Below are 23,480 nucleotides of genomic sequence, written 5' to 3' on the forward strand. Positions count from 1 at the left end.
GAACCCAGTACCTCATGCATGCTAGGCAAACACTTTACCTCTGAGCCACAACCCAGCCCTCGTATTAATTCTTGATTGACACATAGTTATTGGTTGCATAAAATACTCTTATTTTCTGCCTTTAAGTATTTAATATAAGATATCTAGGTTCTAATATACTTAATAATTGGTTCAACATCTAAAAAGCTATTTTTCTTACGAGACAAGGATTTTTCTATAGAAAGATGTTTGCCTTTCCCTTAACAAAACTCTGGCTTTGGTGGAGAGACCTTTGGGAATTCTACACCTTTGTCAAGAGCCACTTAAACCTTCCACTTACACTCTGTGCTTACCCCATTCTTGCCTGTAGCCTTTCTAATCCATGCACCAATCTACACTGAGCACCTTCTGGATTCTGGAGGGCAGAAAGAAGACCCTCCCGATACCTGTTCCTCAAGCAACCTGTCACCTGTCACACAATCCCCTCCCTTCCTCAAATATGAGCCCTGACTTACCTCTTCATCCTCCTAAATTCTCTGTTCCCTGCAAGTTATTCCTTAGGGATGCTTTCCCCAACTCTCCTTCCGGAATCTGGTCCCTGTATTACAGGTGCTATCACACATTCTTCCTTGAGCACTTACTATGGTTTGTAATTACATGTAATGAGATGATATCATTGATATTTGTCTCTTCTAACAAAGTAAAGATATAAAATGAACTGAGGATCTCCCTAAAAAAAGGATTCTGATGAATCTTACATATAATGCAAAAGTGTGTTAACTAAATAAAAAGTCTATTTACCTAAATAAAATTGATTTTCTTGCATACTTGGTGCCTCTCAGGGCCTGGAGTGATGAAACACATAAGAACATGTGAGTCTCAATCAGTGGGACACAGTGAAGGTCTGCTGGGAGACCAGAGGGAGCCCAGGCTTATCATCTTGCCACAATGCCCACTTGGTGAGTCCAGGCCTCAAGGAAGATAAGATCTGCATAGGCTCCAACTTCTCCCCTGAGGGTGGTTCCTTTGGCAACAACAGGACATTCATCCTGTCTCCATGGTGCTAAGGTTCCTCTCAGGGACCCAGAGACACTTCTGCCATTCTCTCAAAATCTACAATTTCCAGTCTGGCATTCAATCTTCTTAGCATGGTTTTTACATACAGTAGCATCAACTATAATTTTAAAAACCTAAGAAACATCTTAGAAGTAAAAGAGATATAAGCCTTCCAGATGTGCCCTTGGGCTTGCCTCAGAGGCAGGATGTGAGCTTGAGGATGTGCAGGTCAGTCAGTTGATCTGTCTCTCCACCCACTCTCTCTTCCTTTCTGTTCTCCAACAGGTCAGCCCTTTTCACATTGACCTAGTGCTCTCATCAACCACCAACCAAATCACCCCCTCTCCAGCAGAAAACATCACCACTCCCTTCAAAGTTTGGCAGCAGTTCCAGGAGTTCCAAGAAGGCTTCCTGTCAATATTTTCCAGCCCTGGTGTGGCCTCAATCACATGCAGGTCCTGGTCATTCCTCACCTAACTTGGCATTCTTCTCTGAGTAATATTGCTTGTATGTTTTGTATCCCCCAGTAAAGACATCCTAGCCTGACTATAACCAGAATCTTCAAACTCAACACTTATTTCTTAATTGGGCTCAGTTTTTAAGAAGAAAATAATCTGGAAATAAATAAACAATCAAGAATTTATCTTCAAAACCCAAACTGGCAATTTCCTGAGGGTCAAGAGAGGCTAAACTTGATCATGTACATAATTATAAACTCAGTCCATCCAGCCTGTCCATCACCATCAACAACAGAGAGAAATATCCTGGGATACACAAATGACTCAGCCAATTTCTTAATTCTCTACTAGCTAAAGGGGAGAAGGCTTCATTTTAGTTTATCAAAGATTGAAATAAAAGGTTTTCAGATTATATCTTTAAACATACTAAAAATTCAAGTCAAAATTTTAATTTCCAGAGAAATGTATTAGTAAAGCTTTGCTCAGATTACACATTTCCCACAAGCAGGATCCAGCTGCTCTTCTGTATATTACCTTTTGTTTGTTTGGTTGTGTTTTCATGGTAATGGGGGTAGAACTCAGGCCCTCCTTCATGCTAAGCACATGCTGTACCACTAAGCTACACCTCCAGCCCTGCATCCTACCCTTTACAAAAGGGATTGGGCACAAGAAAGAGGGCTTCTGATATTACTGGACTTTACAAGTACCCAATAATACTATAAGTAAGGCTTGTACATCTTGGGGGTGGTGAGGCTAAAAAGAAGAGGCAATAATACAGATATCCTTGGATAGCCAAATTTTAGTGTGTGTGTGTGTCTGTCTGTCTGAGTGTGCATACATGCAGCCAGAGAAGGGGTTGTGTGCACGGATATGGTAGTGGTGGTGTTGAAAAACCAACTCAAGGGGCTGAGTTGTGGCTCAGTGGCAAAGCGCTTGCCTAGCATGTGTGAGGCACTGGGTTCAATTCTCAGCACCATATATAAATAAATAAATGATCATTGGCAACTAAAACATACTTTAAAAAAGAAAGCAAAAGCAACTCAAGCTGGTGTGATGGCACATGTCTGTAGTCCCAGCTACTGTAAAGGGTGAGGCAGGGATTACTTGAGTCCACAAGTTTAGCCTGGGCACCATAGTGAGACCCCAATTCAAAAGGGAAATTATCAAGAAAACCCAAGAAAGCGGCTCATGGAAGACAGAGTTCATGTCAATGGGCAGGTAGCCAAGGGAGGAGCCCTACCGTCCAACTCCTTTTCAATGGAATCCATTCTATGAGTGACTTCATCCTGAAGAGACTCCACGTGTGTCAGCAGGTTAAACTGCCACTGGTGCTGAGAGCTCAACAGCCCCTCTCCACCTCTGTCCAACAGCTTCCGAGCAGGGGCTTCCTCTGGTAGGACCTTTTTGGAGACATAGTCTCTCACCTGAGGATGTGATGACAAGTTACTAAGTTGCAAACCTCTGGAAAAACCAGCTGCCATCTGAATACTCCAAACCCCCATCTCCCTTCTCTCCTTCTCATGTGGATACTGAGCAGAAGCCTACCCAATGCACCAATACCACCTTCTTGGGGTGGCCCAGAATATGCTTCCCCCTAGCTAGCTCAATGCCCCAGCCTTAAGTGGGTCGCCCAGGGACCAGGGAGCTTACTAGAGAAGTGTTAATGTGGATGATAGCACATGGGTCAATACATATTTGGAGAATCCTGGCTCTGACTCTTGCTGAATGTGTGGCCTGGTGAGTTACTTCCCCTCTGAGCCTCCAGTCCCTCTCTTCAAAGACAGAGGTAGTAAAACCTACTTTGAAGGCTCATGAGGATCAAACAGGATAAGATATGTAAACACAGAGATGGCTTTAGTAAGCTCACTACTGCCTGAAGAAACCGAAACCCTTGGTTGCCTTGCCAGGTATTTTCTGATTTTGTATTAGAAAGCAGACCTAGTCCTCAGAATTGCAAACATTTTCTGGAGTTTGAAATCTCAACCTTTCATTCATTCAAAATGAAACAAATTCCAGTTAATACTGATTTAGTGCTTACTATGTGCAAAGCAATATTCTCAGAGCTTTTCACAAACAAATTCCACAATAACTGAGAGGCCCTGTCTGGGGGCCCCATTCTACAAATGAGGAAATAGGATCTCATGAAGGAAGTGAAGTAATCAGAATCACAAAGTGGCCAATACCAGACTTGAAACTGGGTCTGTTTGAAAAGACTGTCCTTACCACACTGTTTAGACACAAACAAGGGCAAAGGATAAATGAGGTGTAATCCCCACCCTGGAAGGCATAGTCTAGGATGCTCCCTCTTGGCAGAATGCAGCACTATACTTAATGCTGATGATGCCAACCCTCCAGACAAAGTCTTTGAAAGCAAGCATGACCAGGGCAGAGAAGTTCTAAAATCACACAAAACCTCACTGACAATCTAAGGACAGGCACAATGGGACAGGTGAACAGTTAAAGATGAAAACACTGGCAATTACAGGATGACACAAAGGGGTTCCAAAGAGAATGGCTAATATACAAAAGACAGAAGGTTCTTTGGAAAACTATTGAAAGCAGTGAATATTCTGAAGAAAGGGATCCTCCTTATGACACAGTGGCAAAGTTAAAAGTCAAAATAAGGATATCACAATTCTATCAAAAACAGTATGCCTTATAACAATTAACAATTATTATTGCTAGGACAATTATGTTTAAAATATATATATAAATTTTTCTTAGTTTCATGTTTTCAAGTTCCAATCAACCCTACTCTCCTGCTACTTCCCACCTCTCCACCTGTCACCTCCACTCACTAGTGCCATTTTGTAAGGTTTCCTGGAACCTATGATCTTTGGACTCTCCTGACTTGATAGCCATGTTAGCAGATCAAAACACAATCTATGACAAGCACATTTAAATATGGTTCTATTAAAAACTTATTACCACTCAAACACTGAAGGAAGAACAAGTACAAGCAAAGCACATACCTTTGGGGAGCTGGGTTTGGGGTCACTGTCCCCTCTGTTCCTGTCTTGGTCTAGAGGCCAGCCCAGGCGAGGGGAGAGGGAATCGTCACCATTCTCACAAAGGGGGTTAACTGCATCATCAAGGGCAGAGCCCCGTGTCTCTACCACAAGCTTCTGTTCCACAGCAGGGTAATAGGCACGGGGCTTCTGGTAGCAGTGCTCACTGGTGATATAAGACTCTTCCACAGACCGGGGCAGGGGCAGCGGCAGAGGCTTCTCCACCACCCCATTCAAAGTTCTATAGCTTGAGGCTTCCTCCTTGCTCCTGACATCTGTGCCATGGATGTGTCTGGACTGAGCTCTGCCCTCCCCTGAGTGCTGTTTCCAAGGCTGGCACCACAGCTGTAGATCGGGATGCTCCCTGCTCCTGTTGGGTGAACATGGAAAGGGCTATGAGGTAAACGGCATGACTGCAGGACTTCTCAGTTCCCAAACACTCTCCCAAGAAGAACAGCTTCCACTTCGGCCATCTGGCCACATGCCACCATTTTCCAAACAAGAAGGAACATAAATCCTTGGTCCCTTAGGCAACCACTTCCTGAGAACTCCCATTCTGGACACATGCCACCAGTGAATATGCCTGGACACAGCTGCTGAGCAGCAGTACAGCTGGGACAACTTCCTCAACCAGAGGCATTTCTGCTTCCTCCTTCATTCATTTTTCACACCAGGAATTGAACCCAGGGTTGCTTTACCACTGAGTCGCATCCCTTGTCCTTTTTACTTTTTGAGACAGGGTCTCACTAAGTTGCTGAATCTGGCTTCAAACTTGTAATCCTCCTGCCCTCAGTCTCCCCAACTACTGGGATCACAGGTGTGTGCTCTATTGCCTGGCTCCTGCTTCCTTCTTCAGAAACTGGGCTAGTCATCTGTCTGCAAGCAACTCTGAGTTTTATAAAAATTAAGTGAACTGGATGAGTGCAGTGGCATATGTCTGTAATCTCAGCTACTTTACCAAGATCCTGTCTCAAAAAAAAAAAAAAAAAAAAAAAAAAAAAAAAAAAAAAAAGCTGGATATGTGGCTCAGTGGTAAAGCATATCTAGGTTCAATCTCCAGTATCAAAAACAAAGCACAAAATAATCCAAAGCAAAAGACCAACGTCTCAGCTCAAAGATGGTCAGAAGAGCTGGGCATGGTGGCACATGCCTATAATCTCAACTGCTTATGAGGCTAAGGCAGGAAGATCACAAGTCCAAGGCCAGCCTCAGCAATTAAATGAGACCCTGTCTTAAAATAAAATTTTTTAAAAAAGGACCAGAAATGTAGTTCAGTGATAGAGTATGCCTGGGTTCAATTTCTAGTACCACAAAAACAAAAAATTAAGTGAATGATGAAGCACTCTGTTGGTGGTCAAGTGCTCTTAATAAATAGTCATAACAATCCTGGCATGAAATGGCACCTGATTACCAAAACACCATCATGACTGGCAACAGGGTGTGTAACTATCATGCTTATATGACCATTAATAATTTAGTTTCAGGCTGGGGTTGTGGCTCAGCAGTAAAGCACTCACCTAGCATGTGTGAGGCCCTGGGTTCCATCCTCAGCACATAAAAATGAAGAAAATAAAGGTACTGTGCCCAACTACAACTAAAAAGTAAATATTAAAAAAATAATAATTTAATTTCTTTTTTTCTCCCTGGTATTAGGGATTGAAGTCAGAGTACCTCTACAAATAAGCTATACTCCCAATCACTTTAATTTAAAGATAGACTCATTGAGTTGCCCAGGCTGACATTGAACTTGGAATCCTCCTGCCTCAACCTCCCTAGTGGCTAAGATTATAGGTGTGTATGAGCACACCCAAATAATGAAGTTTCTAAAATTTTTTCTAAAATCTTCTACTTTCACCATTGTGAAGAGAAAAACTTGTTATTAAAGAGAAAAATCCTTTAAAGATTTTCTTTATAGGGTCACAGACTACTGAAAATCTGTTACAAACTGTGCCTACATGAATGTATTCACAAAACTGTTTGACTTTTAGAGTCTCCCAGAATCATTCCCTCTTGAGCTTCAACCCAAATGAAGGTCGTTAAATTAATTTATTGGATTGCAATCAATTTTTTAAAAAGGAAAAAAAAATTGAACAGATCGGGTACAGTGGCACACGCCTGTAATCCCAGAGGTTCGGAAGGCTGAGGCAGGAGGATCTCAAGTTCAAAGCCAGCCTCAGCAACAATGAGGCACTAAGCAACTCAGTGAGATCCTGTCTCTAAGTAAAATACAAAATAGGGCTGGGGATGTGGCTCAGTGGTTGAGTACCCTTGAGTTCAATCCCTGGTACCAAAATAAATAAATAAATAAAAAGAACAGAAAATAACACAGTGCATTATGTAAAAATAGGTATTTTGTGAAATTTTAGCTTCAGTTTTATATATGTGATAAAAATTTATTCCACAGAATATATATTTTCTAAAAGTTTAAAAGTCAATATATAAAATTCACCTTTCAATTCTTCTTTACCACCCAGAACCTCCATTACAACTTATGACCATTAAACAAAAGGTAGAAGGGAAGGAAAAAAGGGAGGGGGGAAGAAGATGCTGTGGGAAACAGGGGGATTCTCCAGGACATTCAGTATGGTTAGGATGGTAATAACCTCCAAGGCATAATTATGAACAAGTGAGAGAACAGAGAGGTGCTACTCACATGTAGTTCATTCAGAAATGTATTTATGAACATGTGGGGCCTTTCAGGTTATCACAATCCTGAGAGGTATACTAGTCTTTAGTTCACAGAATCCAGAGATACAACATCCTGAAATGGTTGTGCAATCCCACACAGAGAATTGTCTCTCTGCAGAACTGCCAACAGAGCCTTCCCAGTCCTCAGTGAGAAATACTGAAAGTAGATTGTAACTTAACTCACATATATGGAGACACCCTGGCTCTTACCTGAAGTCTTCCTGCAGAAGTGGAATTGGACATGGACATGGAGATATCGAACCATGTTGCAGAACCTAAAAATCTAGGGCCTGCTAGATTTTCTCAGCTTTCCCACTCCAGCAATCCCATGACACTCCCATCCACTGGGGAAGGAGAGGAAACAACGGGTATCAAGGCAGCCTGGGTCACTGGGTCACCTCAAGGCAGGATATCAGACCCTGTACCAGAAACCCACCCAAGATTACAGCACACCTCTGAAATCATAGCTACATAGGGGAGATGGAAGTCATGGATAACTTCCAGGTCCACTGACATCTGAAATTCATAAACATGGAACACATGAGCCACAGTACAGACTTGCCCTTTTAAAAACCACAGAAGTCTTCTGCTACCTCCATTCTATAATGTTCACTCTCCCAGTTAAGATCTGAAGCCTCAGCTATTCCTCGCAAGGATGTCTGACTCTTACCTCTGAAGAAGGTATGTATAGTCACCCATGCCGCTTTTTTTTTCTTTTTTATGATGACAGATGTTCTGAAATTACTTCCAGTTTTATTGTTTGTCTTTGAGAATAAATTCACCAGGTAACTTGGAAACATTATTTCTAAGGTTGAATACCTAGTGCCCCTGATAGCAGAGACTATCCTGGTGTACACAGACATAACTGGGGCCATCTCTACCTTTCCCAGGATCAAGACTAAAAAGATCTTCCCATATCCTCTAGACATCTTGTACAAAGTCACTTCTATAAAGGTAAAGGCTCAAAAAACAGAGTCCAGAGGGACAAAGCTCCAGAATATGGGACAGAAACAGAGCACTGCATTTTGTTAAGAAGGAGAATAATACCATCTGGTGGAAATCAACCAAGAGCATCACCTGATGTTTTCCAGGGCCTCACATTAGACCACCTTCCACCTACTTCAATTTCTGGCATCCCATTAAGAATAAACTCATTTTGTTTATACGGAGTAATACTTTCCTAGTTTATATAAGTGAGAGATAGTTAGTCTCTGACATCCTATCTAGAGCTGTCATTTGATTCAGTTCAAGTCGACAGATCCTGTCACGACAACTTCTAACTGCCCCTAGCATCCGTCCTCCTGCACTACTCTTATACCACACCCAACCCTATTCTTGAGTTTGAGCAGGGCCTAGGGCCATCTGGCTAGCCTTTCCTGAAGTCAGGAGTCCATAAAATTGCTTGCCCTCCTCTTTATCTCTTTTCCTCTTCTGGGGACAGGGACAGAGCCAAAGAACAGTTGAGACTGCCTCAACCACACAGATGAGGAAAATCCCAAGCAATCAGATGGAAGGGAACTGAAACCATGGAGACGAGGGTACCCCCAGGAGAATGCCACGGTAACAGAAAGATGGAAATCAAATCTCCAAGTCCATGAATAGAAATCTGCCTTCGCTTAAGCATTCACTATGTAAGAAAGTCTCTGTTTGGGGGCTCTTTATTATAGTGGCTTAGTTTTTACCCAAACCACTTTATATTCTTGCTCAATGTTCCTTGCTCAAATCCTCCTTGTCATGCCAGAACTTGAGGCCAGGCCTCCGAGTTCCAGAGGGCACAAGAGGAAGCAGACTTCCATTCTGCCATCCCAGAGCCCTGACACTGCACTTGCCTGGTACCAGGAGGCCTTCAGAACTAATCAACATGAAGGAAATCTTGTCAAGGAGTGGTCTACCACATCTTAACTCTCAGGGCACTAGTTTGTCATTGTTTTCTCATAACTTCACTATAAGAAATCCTATAGGACTAACTTCCTATATTAAGGCTCACGGGAGGACTTAAGAAGCAATCTTTATAGAAGAGAAGCAGATCCTGCCAGACTATAGCAAGACCAAAAGAAAGTCCACACAGCCATGTTTCAGTTCTTTTTTTTTTTTTAAGAGAGAGTGAGAGAGGAGAGAGAGAGAATTTTTAATATTTATTTTTAGTTCTCGGCGGACACAACATCTTTGTTGGTATGTGGTGCTGAGGATCGAACCTGGGCCGCACGCATGCCAGGCGAGCACGCTACCGCTTGAGCCACATCCCCAGCCCCGCCATGTTTCAGTTCTGAGCAGAAGCAGTTAGATTGAGGACAATATGTGATGGGAGCCAGGACTTGGGTTATAGACTTGGCTCCACCTCAGAAGCATGGAAGTGTGGCCACCCTACTCAAGGGCCTACTTGCTGTATTTGGTTTAAAAAAAAAAAAAATGGGGGAAGGGTAGGTTATAAAAGCCCACACACTCCAGTAAGAGTTATACATCTTTTTCAGAGCTTACATGAACTTAGGTCATCTGACATGTAGAATATAACCACAGAAGGAAATTCACACTTTAGTTTCACTCCTCAAACTTTGGGTCATTAAAAGCAAGAAGTCTAGATCCAAAAAGCCTAAAATTTCCATATGAGCAAATCACCAAGAAACAAATATATTAAGCAACTAATCATGCTAGAGAGCAAGTCTTGCCAACAGTCACTCTTTTGGCAGCTTTCAACCCAGCTTTCAACTTTACTAGGCTTGAGCCTAGGAATTCAAAAACCAGTCTGGGCAACATAGCAAGACTCCATCTCAAAAAAAAAAAAAAAAAAACACACACACACAAAAACCCTTTTTCTTAAAAAGGTTAATGTGGTAGATATTATATTACGTATATGTTACCACAATTAAAAACAAAAAATTCAGAATGTGCACCAAAATAAAACATGCTATATCTTTTTATTTTTTTACTGGGATTGAACCCCAGGGTACTTTACTAATAAGCTACGTCCCCAGCCCTTTCTATTTTTTTGATTTTGAGAAAAGGTTTTGCTAACTTGCTAAAGGCCTTGCTAAGTTGCTGTGGCTGGCCTCAAACTTCTTATCTTTTGCCTCAGCCTTCCAAGCCATTGGGATTACAGGCGTCTACCACTATGCTTGGCAATACATTATATCTGGATAGTGGCTCCAGCTACATGGGTGCATATATTTTCAGAATTCAATAATTTCTTAAAATAGATGAATTTAATTGTTAAATTAAATTTAACAATTAAATTTAAAAATGGTCAATACCTTTAAAAAGGAATGTTGATAATATAACATTGTGCCTGATTTTGTGAATTTTCTACTTCTCAAATTTATCCCACCCCCATTCAGTACCAAACCAGACTCCTCCTGAAAGTTTCAGGTACAATACTTACTGCAAAATGCTCATTTTGAGCTGCAGGCCGTGCAGAACCTCGATCACTCTCTGCACATCACCAAGAAGCTGGTGAGTGGCCACGATCTTCTTGGCATTCTGATGGGAGTAGTTCTCTTCTAGAAATGCTAGGCCATGCATATGTCCCCTGCTCAACCACTCCTTGTCATACCAGTACTTGAAGCCAGGCCTCTGACCTAAAGCAGTGACAATGAAAGGGTTAAGCATGGCCTGGAGGAAATCCAGGCCATTTCATCATTAGATAATCATTGCATGAACTACTGAAAGATGGACTGCTGTGTTCATTTTGTTCATTTATTCATCCAGTGTACACTCAGTTTACACTGACTCCATGCTGGACTCTCCGCTAGGTGTTGGGGATGAGGCATCTACATTCCCTGATCTCACAGAACTGGCCAGAGGTGGAACATGAACCTGAGTTATATTTTTAAATTTAAATCATGTCATTCCCTTCCCTACTTAAAATCTGCTACTTTCAGCTGCTCACTGAAGAAAACCCCAAACCCTAATTCTGGCTAATGGAGGCCTTCAGTACCCAGCAACTTCCCTCCCTCTTCTCCCCAACCTTACAGTGGCTTCCTCTTAGTTTCTAGAATACACACACACACAAAAAAAAAAAACCTCTTCCCAGGCTTGGCCTCTTGGTTCTATTCTAGCACCCCCTTGGTCTGGAGCACTATTCCTCCAAGACACTGCAGGGGTGGTTCCTTACCATCTCCTCAGAAAGGCCTCTTGCTACACCTCCCAAAGTTAAGAGAGCTTTTCAGAACCATGGGTCATTCCCTCTTTTAATGCCCCCCTCCCCACCACAGTTTCATCTCTACCTAACAAAATTTTGTTTATTTACCTCTTTTTTAACATCTGTTTCTGTTCTCAATCCCTCTAAGAATCAAAAGGAATAGGAACCATCAAGTTCAAGGTTGTAGCTATAGTGCCTAGCAAAAATCACCTTGAATCAATTTACCAAAAAAATGGAAAGAAGCTCCAATTCCCATTACAACTGTACCACCTATTACAACTGTACCGTCCTTCCCTTCTCTGGACCTCTATTTCCCATCTGTTACATAACAGGGATGCCTCAGTGGTCCTACTCATTAAAAGGCCTCCTTAGAAAAGACTAAAACCATAAGCACAGGTGACTCAGTAACATTTTCTAATCCAAAAGGCTAGGATACAGCTTCTAACCAGATTGTGGGTTGTTCATCTGTCAATAACTACAAAAACCTGAAGTAACCCAGGTAATCTCTTATCAAGATCCTTGGACTTCTGGCCTTTACAACACACACAGTAGAGAGACAACTTGATTCTGTTAAAAACATTTTTAAGAATTGAATCTGTTAGGTTAAACCTTTGGTCCAACCTACTCAGAGTCAAATAGTCTATAAAAAAAAGGACATGTGACAGATATTCAAGGCTCAGTTCAAGGAAGAGTCTATCCACAGTCTTGCCAATTAAAAAATTACACAAGAAGTTCAGAAAGTTCACAGGACATGCTGAAAACAGTGTGTGCAATTTCTAAAGAGGGAAAAGTGGAGAGAAAGACAAGGTAAAAAGACATTTAAAGGGTGTCCTAGGGAGCCTTTGAGATTATGGGGAGAACTTCACAGGCAGCTGCTGTAGCAGGGCTCTAGTAGCAGGATTCAGAACAGCACTTCCTATTTTATAAGACAAAAGTCAAAACCTTTGTCTCTGGTTCTCATCACCTGTCTGGCATTAACTGGTGGAGTGATCTTTGGCTAATCGTATTTTTTCCAGGTTTGTGTTTGCTCATCTGTCTAACCACCTGACCATATATTTTCCTGGGGATAAAGAGACAAACAGAGGCAGATTCTTCTCTATCTATGCACTACTAACTCTAATTACTTTATGAGGTTAGGAAGGTCATTTGTATCAATTTTTTTCCTCATGAGCAAATGAGAGTAGAAGACCCACCTGGCCATCTCATAAAATCAAGCAAAATAACAGAAATAGAGGTTCCCATGCATTATCTACCTACAATGGAATTTGGAGGACTGGAGGTAACAGAGAGATGGCAGAGGTGGTAAAGGGAGATTATGTCACCATCCCACTGACACCAGGATGAGAGAGAGGTTTACAATCCTCCCATCTGGAAAGAGACATCCAAGAGCCACAGGTGGCCCCTGTAACCACAAAATTAAATGGTCCTGCTCTGGGTGGCAATAAGTCCTAAGCAATCATGCCATTGCCCTTACCCTCCAGGGCACCTCTCCTTTCCAGGTGGCAATGACCCAACAGGTGGGAGATGTCACCACAGGAAACAGAGGCAGGTTTCTAATCCTCCAGTATCCCCAAATAGCCAAGGATGGAACCCACATGTCATTCCTCACTAGCCCTCAAGAAAAGGAAAAGGTGCCCATGCAGAAGCACATATGCTAAAACTTGGATCACTAACAGAAGAATAACAGGGCCCTGAGCAAGGATGAAATGCTAATTCATGGAGCATTCAGTATTCTTATAATAGAGTTTCAATCAAGCCAGATGAAAGTGTTTATCATGAACAATTGTACTGAATGCAAAGTAGATCTTTTTTGGTTTTGTTTCCAACCACAATTTAAAAAAAGAAAAAATTCTAACTCAAGGCCAGGTCTTCTACACATACTCTCTCACAGGTAAGTACAGGAGAACTGGCCACCAGATGTGCTAAAAAGGTGAGGAGGAATCAGAGTCTAAATGAAAACGAAGAAATGAGTCTCAAGATCACATACACTTAGGATGTTTCATGATCAGCTGCGCTAAGGAAAAGGCTATATATTGTTAATACCCCTTTAGAAATCTCTACCTGGAGGGTCTTGGCAAACATAACAGGTGTATTTCTCGGGCACATTTTCTTCCAGTAATCCCATGCAGACCCCATGCTGCCAGCACTGGCACTCTTCACACTGTTAGAATTAAAGAAGCAACAAAAATTAAACTCAGAAGGTGTCCTCTAACAAAAAGTATGATCCACTTGCTACAGAAACAGGTAGAATGAGAAGGGAGGGAGCACTCCCTATACTGACTTCTAAACCACTATCTAATGTGGTAGCCACTGGCCACATGAGGCTGTATAGTTAAATAAATAAGTTAAAAAGTCAGTTCTCAGTACCCCAGGCCACCTCTTTAATGCCCAGCAGATACATGAGGCTAGCAGACACTGCATAGTATAGATAAAGAACATTTAGATATATTAAATAGTGCTGACCTCAAAATAATGAGGGTTTCACTTCCATTTCTAGAGGATTTTACTTTCCTGATTACTTTATGGGAATTGAATGAAAATCATTTAGATCTTTAGAGAACTAGACTAACTTGGAGTGACAAAAAGCTGAGATTGCATTACGGCTCATTCATCAGCTGTGTGACTCTGCACATGTCACTTATCCCTGGGCTTCAGTTTCCCCATCTGTAGAATGGGATACTATTTATATACATCCCATGGGCTGTCTGTGAGGATTCAATGATTCATATACAAATCACCCACTATAGAGCCTAGCACACAGCTTTATGTATTAAATTCCTATTACTAATGGACAACCAATTCACTTTGATCCCCTTGGAATAATCATAACATTTCACATTTATTCTATCCAAACATTATCAAATATCATACAACTGGTTAAGAGGCAAAGGTGGATGAGAACATGAACTTGGCTAATTGCATAACTAACTGTTTTAACCCCTAGGCTCTACTGCCTTCCCTGGGTATTGGAGAGTAGCTAAAAAGGAAAGGAAGGATTTAATGAGGGTGGCATTGGGAGACATGTAGACAGCCACAGTCTGAAGCTAAAGGTCCAGGGCAAGGAATGGAGAGAAAAGGCAGTCTTCCAGAGACAGAGAACAAGGACACTTCAAACAATTCCAATCCAAATTCCTAAATCTTAATTACCCAACCAACAGATAAGCACTGGGGTGGACAGTGAGCTTCCTGATATGACTCTGATGGTGGGCCACCAGTCCAGCAACAAGGAAATAGAAAATCAAAGCTTAGACAATCCTCAACCATTTGAAGTCAATAAGTCTCACCACCAAGAAGGCTTCCCTGGGCAAATATAAGACTACTAGTAAACTAACCATACCAAATCACCATGGGCAGAACTAGAAGGGAGACCTCAGATAAGAGTCTCCAATTTACCCCTATGAAAACTAAAGCTCTGAGAGGAAAAGTAAAGTGTATACGACAATAAAGGCAATTAGTAGCAGAAACAGATTAATAATTATGAATGAAAGTCGGGCTAAGTGCAATGGCACATGCCTATACTCCCAGCTATTCAGGAGGGTGGGGCAGAAGGATCACAAGTTGATGCTAGTCTCAACAATTTAATGAGATGCTGTCTCAAAAAAACAAAGAATAAAAAGCGTCAGGATGTAGCTCAGTGGTAGAGTGATCCTTGGTTCAATCTCCAATACTGAAAAGAGAAGAAAGAAAATCTGCCTCATGGGAGGGGAGGGGGCATGGGGGTAGGAATGACAGTAGATGAATGAGACATTATTACCCTGTGGGTATATATGATTATACGATCTATGTAAGTCTACATCACGTACAACCAGATGAATGAGAAGTTATACTCCATTTACGTATGATGTGTCAAAATGCATTCTGTCATGTACACCTAATTAGAACAAATAAAATATATTTAAAAAAATAAAATAGCATGTGAATTTGCAAAATAAGAAAAAGAAAATCTGCCTCACCAATGACTTTGTATCATGAGAACTAGGACTCACCAAAAATAAGTCGAATACAGCTAAATTTCAAAATTCATAGTGATGAATTTTCATATGGGTCTGGCTTATATATATTATTCATTTAAAAAGTTTAAATTTAGAAAGTAGAATAACATGGTCTTGGGTTGTGACTCAGCAGTAGAGTGCTTGCCTAGCATGTGTGAGGCCCTGAGTTTGATCCTCAGCACCACATAAAAAAATAAATAAATAAAATAAAGGTATTGTGTCCAACTACAACTAAAAAGTAAATATTAAAAAAAGAAAGTAGAATAACCTGAAAGATAACATATCTATGAATGAACATAACAAATATGCAAGATTTCTATGAAGAAAATCTTAAAATACTATTTGAAGAAAACAAAGACAATGCATCCTAATCCTGGAGAACAAGAGTCAGTATCATAAAGGTATCAACACTCCTTGAGTTCATAGATAAAAATAATGTAGCCCCAACAAAATAGCAAATACATAACTTTGTAACAGATGAAAAAATAGAAAAAAAAATATTTGTAATTCCTACTACAGCCTATACAAAACCTCTATAAAAAGCCTATACAACTGAGTATGGTGTACACACATGTAATTCCACATACCGTGTAATCCCAACTACTTGGGAAGATGAGGCAGGATGGCAAATTAAAGACCAGTCTCAGCAATTTAGTGAAACCCTACTCAAAAAAAGCGGGAGAGAGATTGAGAACGTAGCTCAGTGGTACAGCACTTGCCTGGCACATCCAAAGGCCCTGGTTCAATCCGCTTGCAGTATCCCCAATAAAAGCCTATATAATTAGTAAGAAAATGACAAACCCTCGGCCTAATGGATATAAAAATATAGTTAAAGGAGGAAGGTTAATTCTTAATAAAAAGATGTACAGATCAACCATTAAAATTAATGTTAACCAACTTGAATTAATATAAATTAATATAAAATAAAACCAGACAAATATATGTATATACATTATTTTTTCTAGGTTTTAAAACTGGAGAGCTGGGAGAACTGGGGTTATAGCTTAGTGACAGAGCACTTGCCTCGCATGTTCCATCCTCAGCATCACATAAAAATAAAGATATTGTGTCCATATTTTAAAAAATGCATTCCACTATTGTCATGTATTTAATTAAAAAAAAAAAATGAAGGGCTGGGTGCCATGGCGCACGCCTGTAATCCCAGCAGCTCGGGAGGCTGAGGCAGGAGGATCAAGAGTTCAAAGCAAGCCTCAGCAAAAGCAAAGTGCTAAGCAACTCAGTGAGACCCTGTCTCTAAATAAAATACAGAAAAGGTATGGGGATGTGGCTCAGTGGTCAAGTGTCCCTGAGTTCAATCTATGGTACCAAAAAAAAAGAAGGTAAATATCAGTAAATTATTTATAGTATTATGAATCTCATGAAGTGTTTATAATAAATATTTACTACTTTATTCTAAGAATGTTATTCTCATTGAAAGCCTGTTTCTATTCCACACACACTTATATTCCAGAATATTAACAGCAGTTATCCCTGGGCAAAAATAATGTAACTCTTATTTTCATTGTGACTTGCTATGTCTCCTAAGTGCTACAATTATGATATTTTCAGAAGATTATTTAAAAATAAGTTTCAAAATGGCCATACTAAAAGACCAATTTTTCATTAATCTAAAAGACAAAGACAAAACACCCAAATTAACAAAGGTTCTGGACAGTTCTTTGGTATAATCATCAGAAAGAGTATATATATATAATATTGCTATGGCAGGGCTGGGGATGTGGTTCAGCAGTAGAGCGCTTGCCTAGCATGTGGGAGGCCCTGGTTCCATCCTCAGCTCCACATAAAAATAAATGAAAATAATATAAAGGCATATAAATAAATAAATAAAGTTACTGACAACTACAACTAAAAAATAAATATTTGCAAAAAAAATATTGCTATGGCAACTAGTAATTATTTGTCAAAATTATAAATATATATATACCCTTTGGCCTACGAGTTCTACTTCCAAAATGTGTTCTGATAGATATGCTTACACAAATGTGAAATAACTTAATTTAAAATTATTACTACAAATGCAGTAGCACACACCTATAATCCCAGCAACTTGGGAGAGGAGGATCACAAGTTTGAGGCCAGCCTCAGCAACTTAGTGAGACCGTATCCTAAAACAAAATAAATAAATAAATGAAAAGGACTGGCGATGCAGGTCAGTGGTAATACACTACTGGGTTCAATCTCTAGTAACAAAAACAAAAAACAAAAAAATAAAAAAAACTAACACTGTGTTTAGACAAAAAAAAAAGTAAATAAAGATGGCTATACAACAAAGTAAATATAGTTAATGCTACTGAACTATATGCTTTAAAATGGTTTAAATAGTAACTTCTATGTTATATATTTGTTAGTTTAGCCTCAGAATATTTCTGGAAGGATACACAAAGAACACAAAGTTGGAATGAGATAGGGATAAAATTTTCTTTGGTGAATTATGAGAGTGCAGTTTAAAAAAAAAAAGTTAAAATATGGGGGGCCTGGGCTATAGCTCAGTGGTAGAGCGCTTGCCTAGCACGTGTGAGGCACTGGGTATAATCCTCAGCACCACATAAAAATAAAGGCATTGCGTCCATATACAATTTAAAAAAAAAAAATTTTTTTTAAACCAAAACTTGGATAGGCATGGAAGTGCATGCCTGTAATACCAGCAATTTGGGAGGCTGAGGCAGGAGGACTGCAAGTTCAAGGCTGGCCTCAGCAACTTAGTGAGGCCCTAAGCAACATAGCAAGACCCTGTCTCAAAGTTGAAAAATTTTAAAAATAAAAATGAAAGGAATGGAGATGTAACTCAGTGGTAGAGCACCCTTAGGTTCAATCCTTAGTACTATGAAACAAATAAATAAGGGCTTCTGGTTAAAGCTGTAACATAATTTTCCCTGAAGTTTGGCACCTAATATATATTTATTGCTCTTGGGTAAAGGTCAGCAAACTAAGGTCTATGAGCCAAATTCAGCTAGAATCTTGTTTTTATAAAATATTATACGAACAAATCCATGTTTTACATATCATCTATAACTGTTTGCAGCAGCTTCTGAATAGTTGTGACAAAATCGTATGGTCCCTGAAGCTTAAAATACTTATTATCTAGCCATTCACAGTTTGCCAAAATCTGCTCTAGAGCAATTAAAATAATTTAAATATCAAATGTGTTTTCTCGTATTCATGTGGTACCCAGATTTCTCAAATACTCATGATTATTAAGCAGGATTTTAACCTTCAATGATTTAAATAAGTACTGGTTAATAAAATCAAATAATAATATACTCAGGACTGGGGTTGTAGATCAGTGGAAGAGCGCTTGCCTGGCATGTGTGAGGCACTGGGTTCAATTCTTGGCACCACATAGGAATAAATAAAATAAAAGCCCATCAACAATTAACATTTTTTAAATAGTAATATACTCAAGTAATGTTGATAGCAATCAAATATTAAATAAGATCAAAGAAAATTATTTCTCTAACTAGATGATCAATACATTTTAAAGTTAACTGTATTTATTCCAGTTATCTTCCTCTAAATTTGTGCCTTTTGCTAAAGTTACTGAATGGAACAGGTATAGTGCTCACAATGACAGAAACTGCCCCTCCATAAGACACGCCAATTGGAAAATCTTGGCTCCAGTGGACAGCAGAGGAATGTCCTGTAGAATAAAAGCCAAGGTGCTCTGATGTGAGCTAAACACCACAATATTGAGCCAAGTGTTGAGCTGAGAGCTGGGGGAAGAGATAGGAAGTCGGCTCCCAACTCTGTCATGTAACAGCTGGTGTGAACCCAAGACCCCAGGCATACTGTCTTCATATAGCACATAATGGTACTTTAAGGTCTACCTTCAAATACCCCTTGATCCTTACTACTTATAGAAAAATCAATGGAGAGATTACTACAAAGGATCAAAAACAGGTTGCATACTGCTCAGGCAGAATGGTCTTGCCAGGAGAAGCTTTCAATTATTCACTCACTTTAGATATCCTCAAAGGCCAAAATCTGATCAGGCTACCAAGGCATATGCCCAGAGAAACAAAGTTGAAACTTTGAAACTAAAAATCTTTTTTTAAATAATTCATTTGCATATTTCTCACTTCCTAATTTCTTTTTAAATATTTTTTAGTTGTCAATGGACCTTTATTTTTTTTTTTTTAAAGAGAGAGTGAGAGAGGAGAGAGAGAGAGAGAATTTTTTTTTTAATATTTATTTTTTAGTTCTCGGCAGACACAACATCCTTGTTGGTATGTGGTGCTGAGAATCGAACCCGGGCCGCACGCATGCCAGGCGAGCGCGCTACCGCTTGAGCCACATCCCCAGCCCTTATTTTTTATTTATTTATATATGGTGCTGAGAATTGAACCCAGTGTCTCACATGTGCTAGGTAAGCACTCCACCACTGAGCCACAACCTCAGCGGCTCCCAATTCCCAATTTCTAAGACACTAGTTATCTAAGATATTCAAGCTAATGCTTTGCTACTTTGTTCCTAAAGAGAAGTAACCCCTGCTGAAAAATTACAAATCAGAAATTCAGAATAAACTTCAATTACAATGCCTAATGTAACATGTCATATTTAAATGCTATGGCTTATGTCAGAGTTGGCAAGTGAATTGCTATTCCTTAACACTCACACTAAATAAAGCACAGGATAACTCAGCATCCCTGGGAGAAGGCTACGTGGCAATCTTACAGCTCCCCTCCTCAAGGGTACACATGCCATATGGTATTCTTCCCATTGTTAAAGTACTGGCATATATTCTCCTTGAAACCACCCTGGAAAAAACAAATTTTAGGGCTAGGGTTGTAGTTCAGTGGTAGAGTGCTTGACTAGCACGTGTGAGACACTGAGTTCGATCCTTAGCACCACATAAAAATAAATAAATATATATACTGTGTCCATCTACAACAACAAAAAACTTTATTTCAAAATGCTAAACTGGCTGAATCAGTTTTTATAAATAAACATTTTATACCTCAAAAAAATTTCTACTAAAAAATCCTAACAGTCTTCATGTTATATAACAATTCCAGTTGTATCCCACAGGTTTTACAAAAGTACATGTTTTTGGATGAAACTAATTTAAAAAAACAAAACAAAAAATGCACACTAAAAATGTTCAGGCCAAATGTTAAGATAACAGAGCCCACCAGTACACATTATTTTGTACTGCACACATAATTCTGTCCTAGAACAAAGCTTTTCCGCCCACTTGTATTTATTCAAAGAGACAACACAGCATGCTGTTTAGGAAAAGTCATTCTGACAAGAGCCACGTGCATCAAGCTTGTCTCACAGACAGAACCAAATAGAGAAAAACAAGCAATATGCTGAAGTGTTCCAAATCATCAGTCCCCAGCCCTTTTATTTTTAAATTTTTCTTATTTTGAGACAGGTTTTCACTAAGGGCCACAACTCTGACTATATTATCAGAATTCATGAGAATGTGTGCGGATCACATTTCTAACCTTAAAAGTGAAGATTAATCATTTTAAACTTTTATTTATTTTGAATTTTTTTTTCAACTTAAACATTTAAAACTATTGCTTTGTGAGGTTGAAGATATATACCTCAGTAGCAAAGTGCTTGCCTTAGCATGAGTGAGGCCCTTACTTCAAAACCCACTACCACAAATTAAATAAAACTACAGCTTTTACCAGTAAGACACTTTGGGGTTCTACAAAAAAGTCCATTAGGAACAGGGATTCTGATGCCGAAAAGGTATGAAAAGCACTAATATCAAGAAGTGCTGAAGACAATTTATGTATCTGTAAATCAAAGAAATTACTATGAAGACTATGAAGTGTTTCACCTGAAGTATGTTGTGTGTACATACTGGTTGGGGTAGAGAACAGTTCATTAGCCAGCCTAGACAATGTGACTTTCAAAAACAAATCTGTTTTTTGCTTTACTTCTCAATTATTAATAATGATAGTACTTGAGTATCCTAACTGTGGTACTGGTTACACAGTATATATACTTGTGAAAAAACTGTGACAGTTTTGTTATACTTGTGACAAACTGTGCAAAGTTATATGCATACACATATAAGTACAGTACATGTATGTAGCTGGTAAAATCAGAATAAGCTTGCGAGATTACGCCAATATCAATTTCTTGGTTTTGATTTGTGTTGTTGTGTGCGTTCCTAGCATGGGAGGAAGCCTGGGCAATAGTTCATTGGACTTCTCATTAGTAGTATATTTCTTTGCAACCTCCTGTGATCTATAATTATTCAAAAAGTTTTTTAAAAAAACACTTGATAAATTAAAGGTGAAAATGTAAGGTGCCTACTCACTCTGGACTTAATATTTCAAGAAATCAAAGGAAAGGAGATTGCTGAATAAAAAAAGACAAGTGCAAAAGTTAATTTCAAAAATTGATGCACATATTGACTTAAGGACAAGGAAATAATATTCCATGACAGAAAGGCTGAATATTTTTCTCCTAATTACCACAGATACCCTCTTTTCTGGTTAACACCCCTCACTCCTTCCACACAATGACAGAGGGAGGCTCTAGGCGGCCTTTTTGTACATCGTGAACCACACATACCCACAACTTTCACCACCACCAGCCAGATGATTAGACCAAGGGTTGGCATTTGGCCTAGGATAGACGACTGCCCCCTACCCACAGGTCATCATTCCAAAGGCTAATACCTGATCTAAACCCAGATGGAATTCCTGGCCCAGGAATTTAGAATTGGACAGAGCTAGTCTCTTGAAGACAAAAAGTTAAAACAGGGAAGGTGTAAAGGAACCATGGATGGTGATCACTTTGCAATTTCCAAGAAAATTAACAAGTAGCAAAAAGATATTTTAAAAGAACCAAATCAACTCCAGGAAGAATTAGGAAACAGACTAGACTAAGCCCCTGAAGATGGAATTCTAAGCTGCTAAGCCTGGATGCAATTTTGCCTCTGGGTTCTAGGACCTTGACTATTTTCCCAAAAATGTTTGTACTTGCTCCCAAAAGATGCTAACCAATAGGGGGCTGGGGCTGGGGCTCAGTGGTAGCATGCTTGCCTAGCACGTGCGAGATACTAGGTTCGATCCTCAGCATCACATAAAATATGAACAAATAAAAGTATTGTTTGTTTGTTTTTAAAGAGAGGATTTTTTAATATTTACTTTTTAGTTTTCGGCAGACACAACATTTTTGTTTGTATGTGGTGCTGAGGATCGAACCCGGGCCGCCTGCATGCCAGGCAAACGCGCTACTGCTTGAGCCACATCCCTAGCCCCAAAAAGTATTGTTTATAACTTAAAAAAAAAAAAAAGATGCTAATCAATATAACCGTAAGTGACTTAAAGAAAACTCAGGTTTCTTGGCCAGTCAGATGCCAATATATATCCATGGTATTTATGATGGCCTTCAGAGTTAACCAAACAGCAGCCATCTCTGCCAGAACTGTAATACAAAGTGAAAGGTGAAGGCAAGCAGAGGGGGTCAGAGCCAGGGGACAATGATGGTCTCCCCAAGACAGGTAGAGAGGTCCCACCCCACAGGCACATCCCAAAGATAAAGATGATGAAGGTATGTTAGGAAAATGACAGGAAAGAGAAATGTCATAAAACCAGTCTCCATTTCTTTATACCACAAAGAAAATTTACCTCAAAGACAAGATAGGTCCATAAGAAAGTTGAACTGCCACCCCAGGTCTTGAGTCCCTGCTATTTAGCTTCTCACCATGTGACCAAAACCTATCTCCTTTGCAGGCCCCAAATGCCTCCAACAGAGGATGAGAAGTTTGGATTTATAAGTCCTCTCTTATTCTATTAATAGGCTATTTATGGCAGCCTGAATACCCAGAAAGCTGAACCAAAAGGCAAACTCAGTCTGGTGCTATTGACATGACCCTCCATTGTTCCTGGCCTTAACATTCTCTCCAGGGATAAGTCTGCACTTCTCTATACCTACACCTGTGTTCTGGAAGCTCAACCCACCTGAATCATGAAGTCATTTTCTTCCTGGACTTCGCAGATACAACGAACCACCTCAAAATCATAGCGGTCATCTTCATCAAGTTCCTCATCTGGGTTGGTGGTCACATCAACATCTTGGCCATACTCCTCATCACTCCAAAGAAAGCTCTCAGAAGAGGATTCACTCAAATTCTCCTCCTCTAGAAGGTGAGGGAAACCAACAATCACTATTTTAA

General features: G+C 39.8%; 1 protein-coding gene across 6 annotated transcripts in view; it reads right to left on the reverse strand.

The window, feature by feature from the left end:
• PHF20 (PHD finger protein 20) overlaps positions 1–23,480 on the reverse strand; it is a 124,445-nt gene that overhangs the window by 3,301 nt on the left and 97,664 nt on the right. For all 6 annotated transcript variants that reach the window (XM_081291101.1, XM_081291103.1, XM_081291102.1 and 3 more), the window contains 5 exons: positions 23,266–23,444; positions 13,386–13,485; positions 10,566–10,761; positions 4,466–4,871; positions 2,734–2,917 (listed from right to left, as the gene is read on the reverse strand). In XM_081291101.1, the coding sequence (XP_081147227.1) occupies positions 2,734–2,917; positions 4,466–4,871; positions 10,566–10,761; positions 13,386–13,485; positions 23,266–23,444 (1,065 nt within the window). The remainder of the gene's footprint in view (positions 1–2,733; positions 2,918–4,465; positions 4,872–10,565; positions 10,762–13,385; positions 13,486–23,265; positions 23,445–23,480) is intronic.

The sequence above is a fragment of the Spermophilus citellus genome (assembly GCF_964194105.1).
Source record: "Spermophilus citellus genome assembly, chromosome: 4".
NCBI lineage: Eukaryota > Metazoa > Chordata > Mammalia > Rodentia > Sciuridae > Spermophilus > Spermophilus citellus.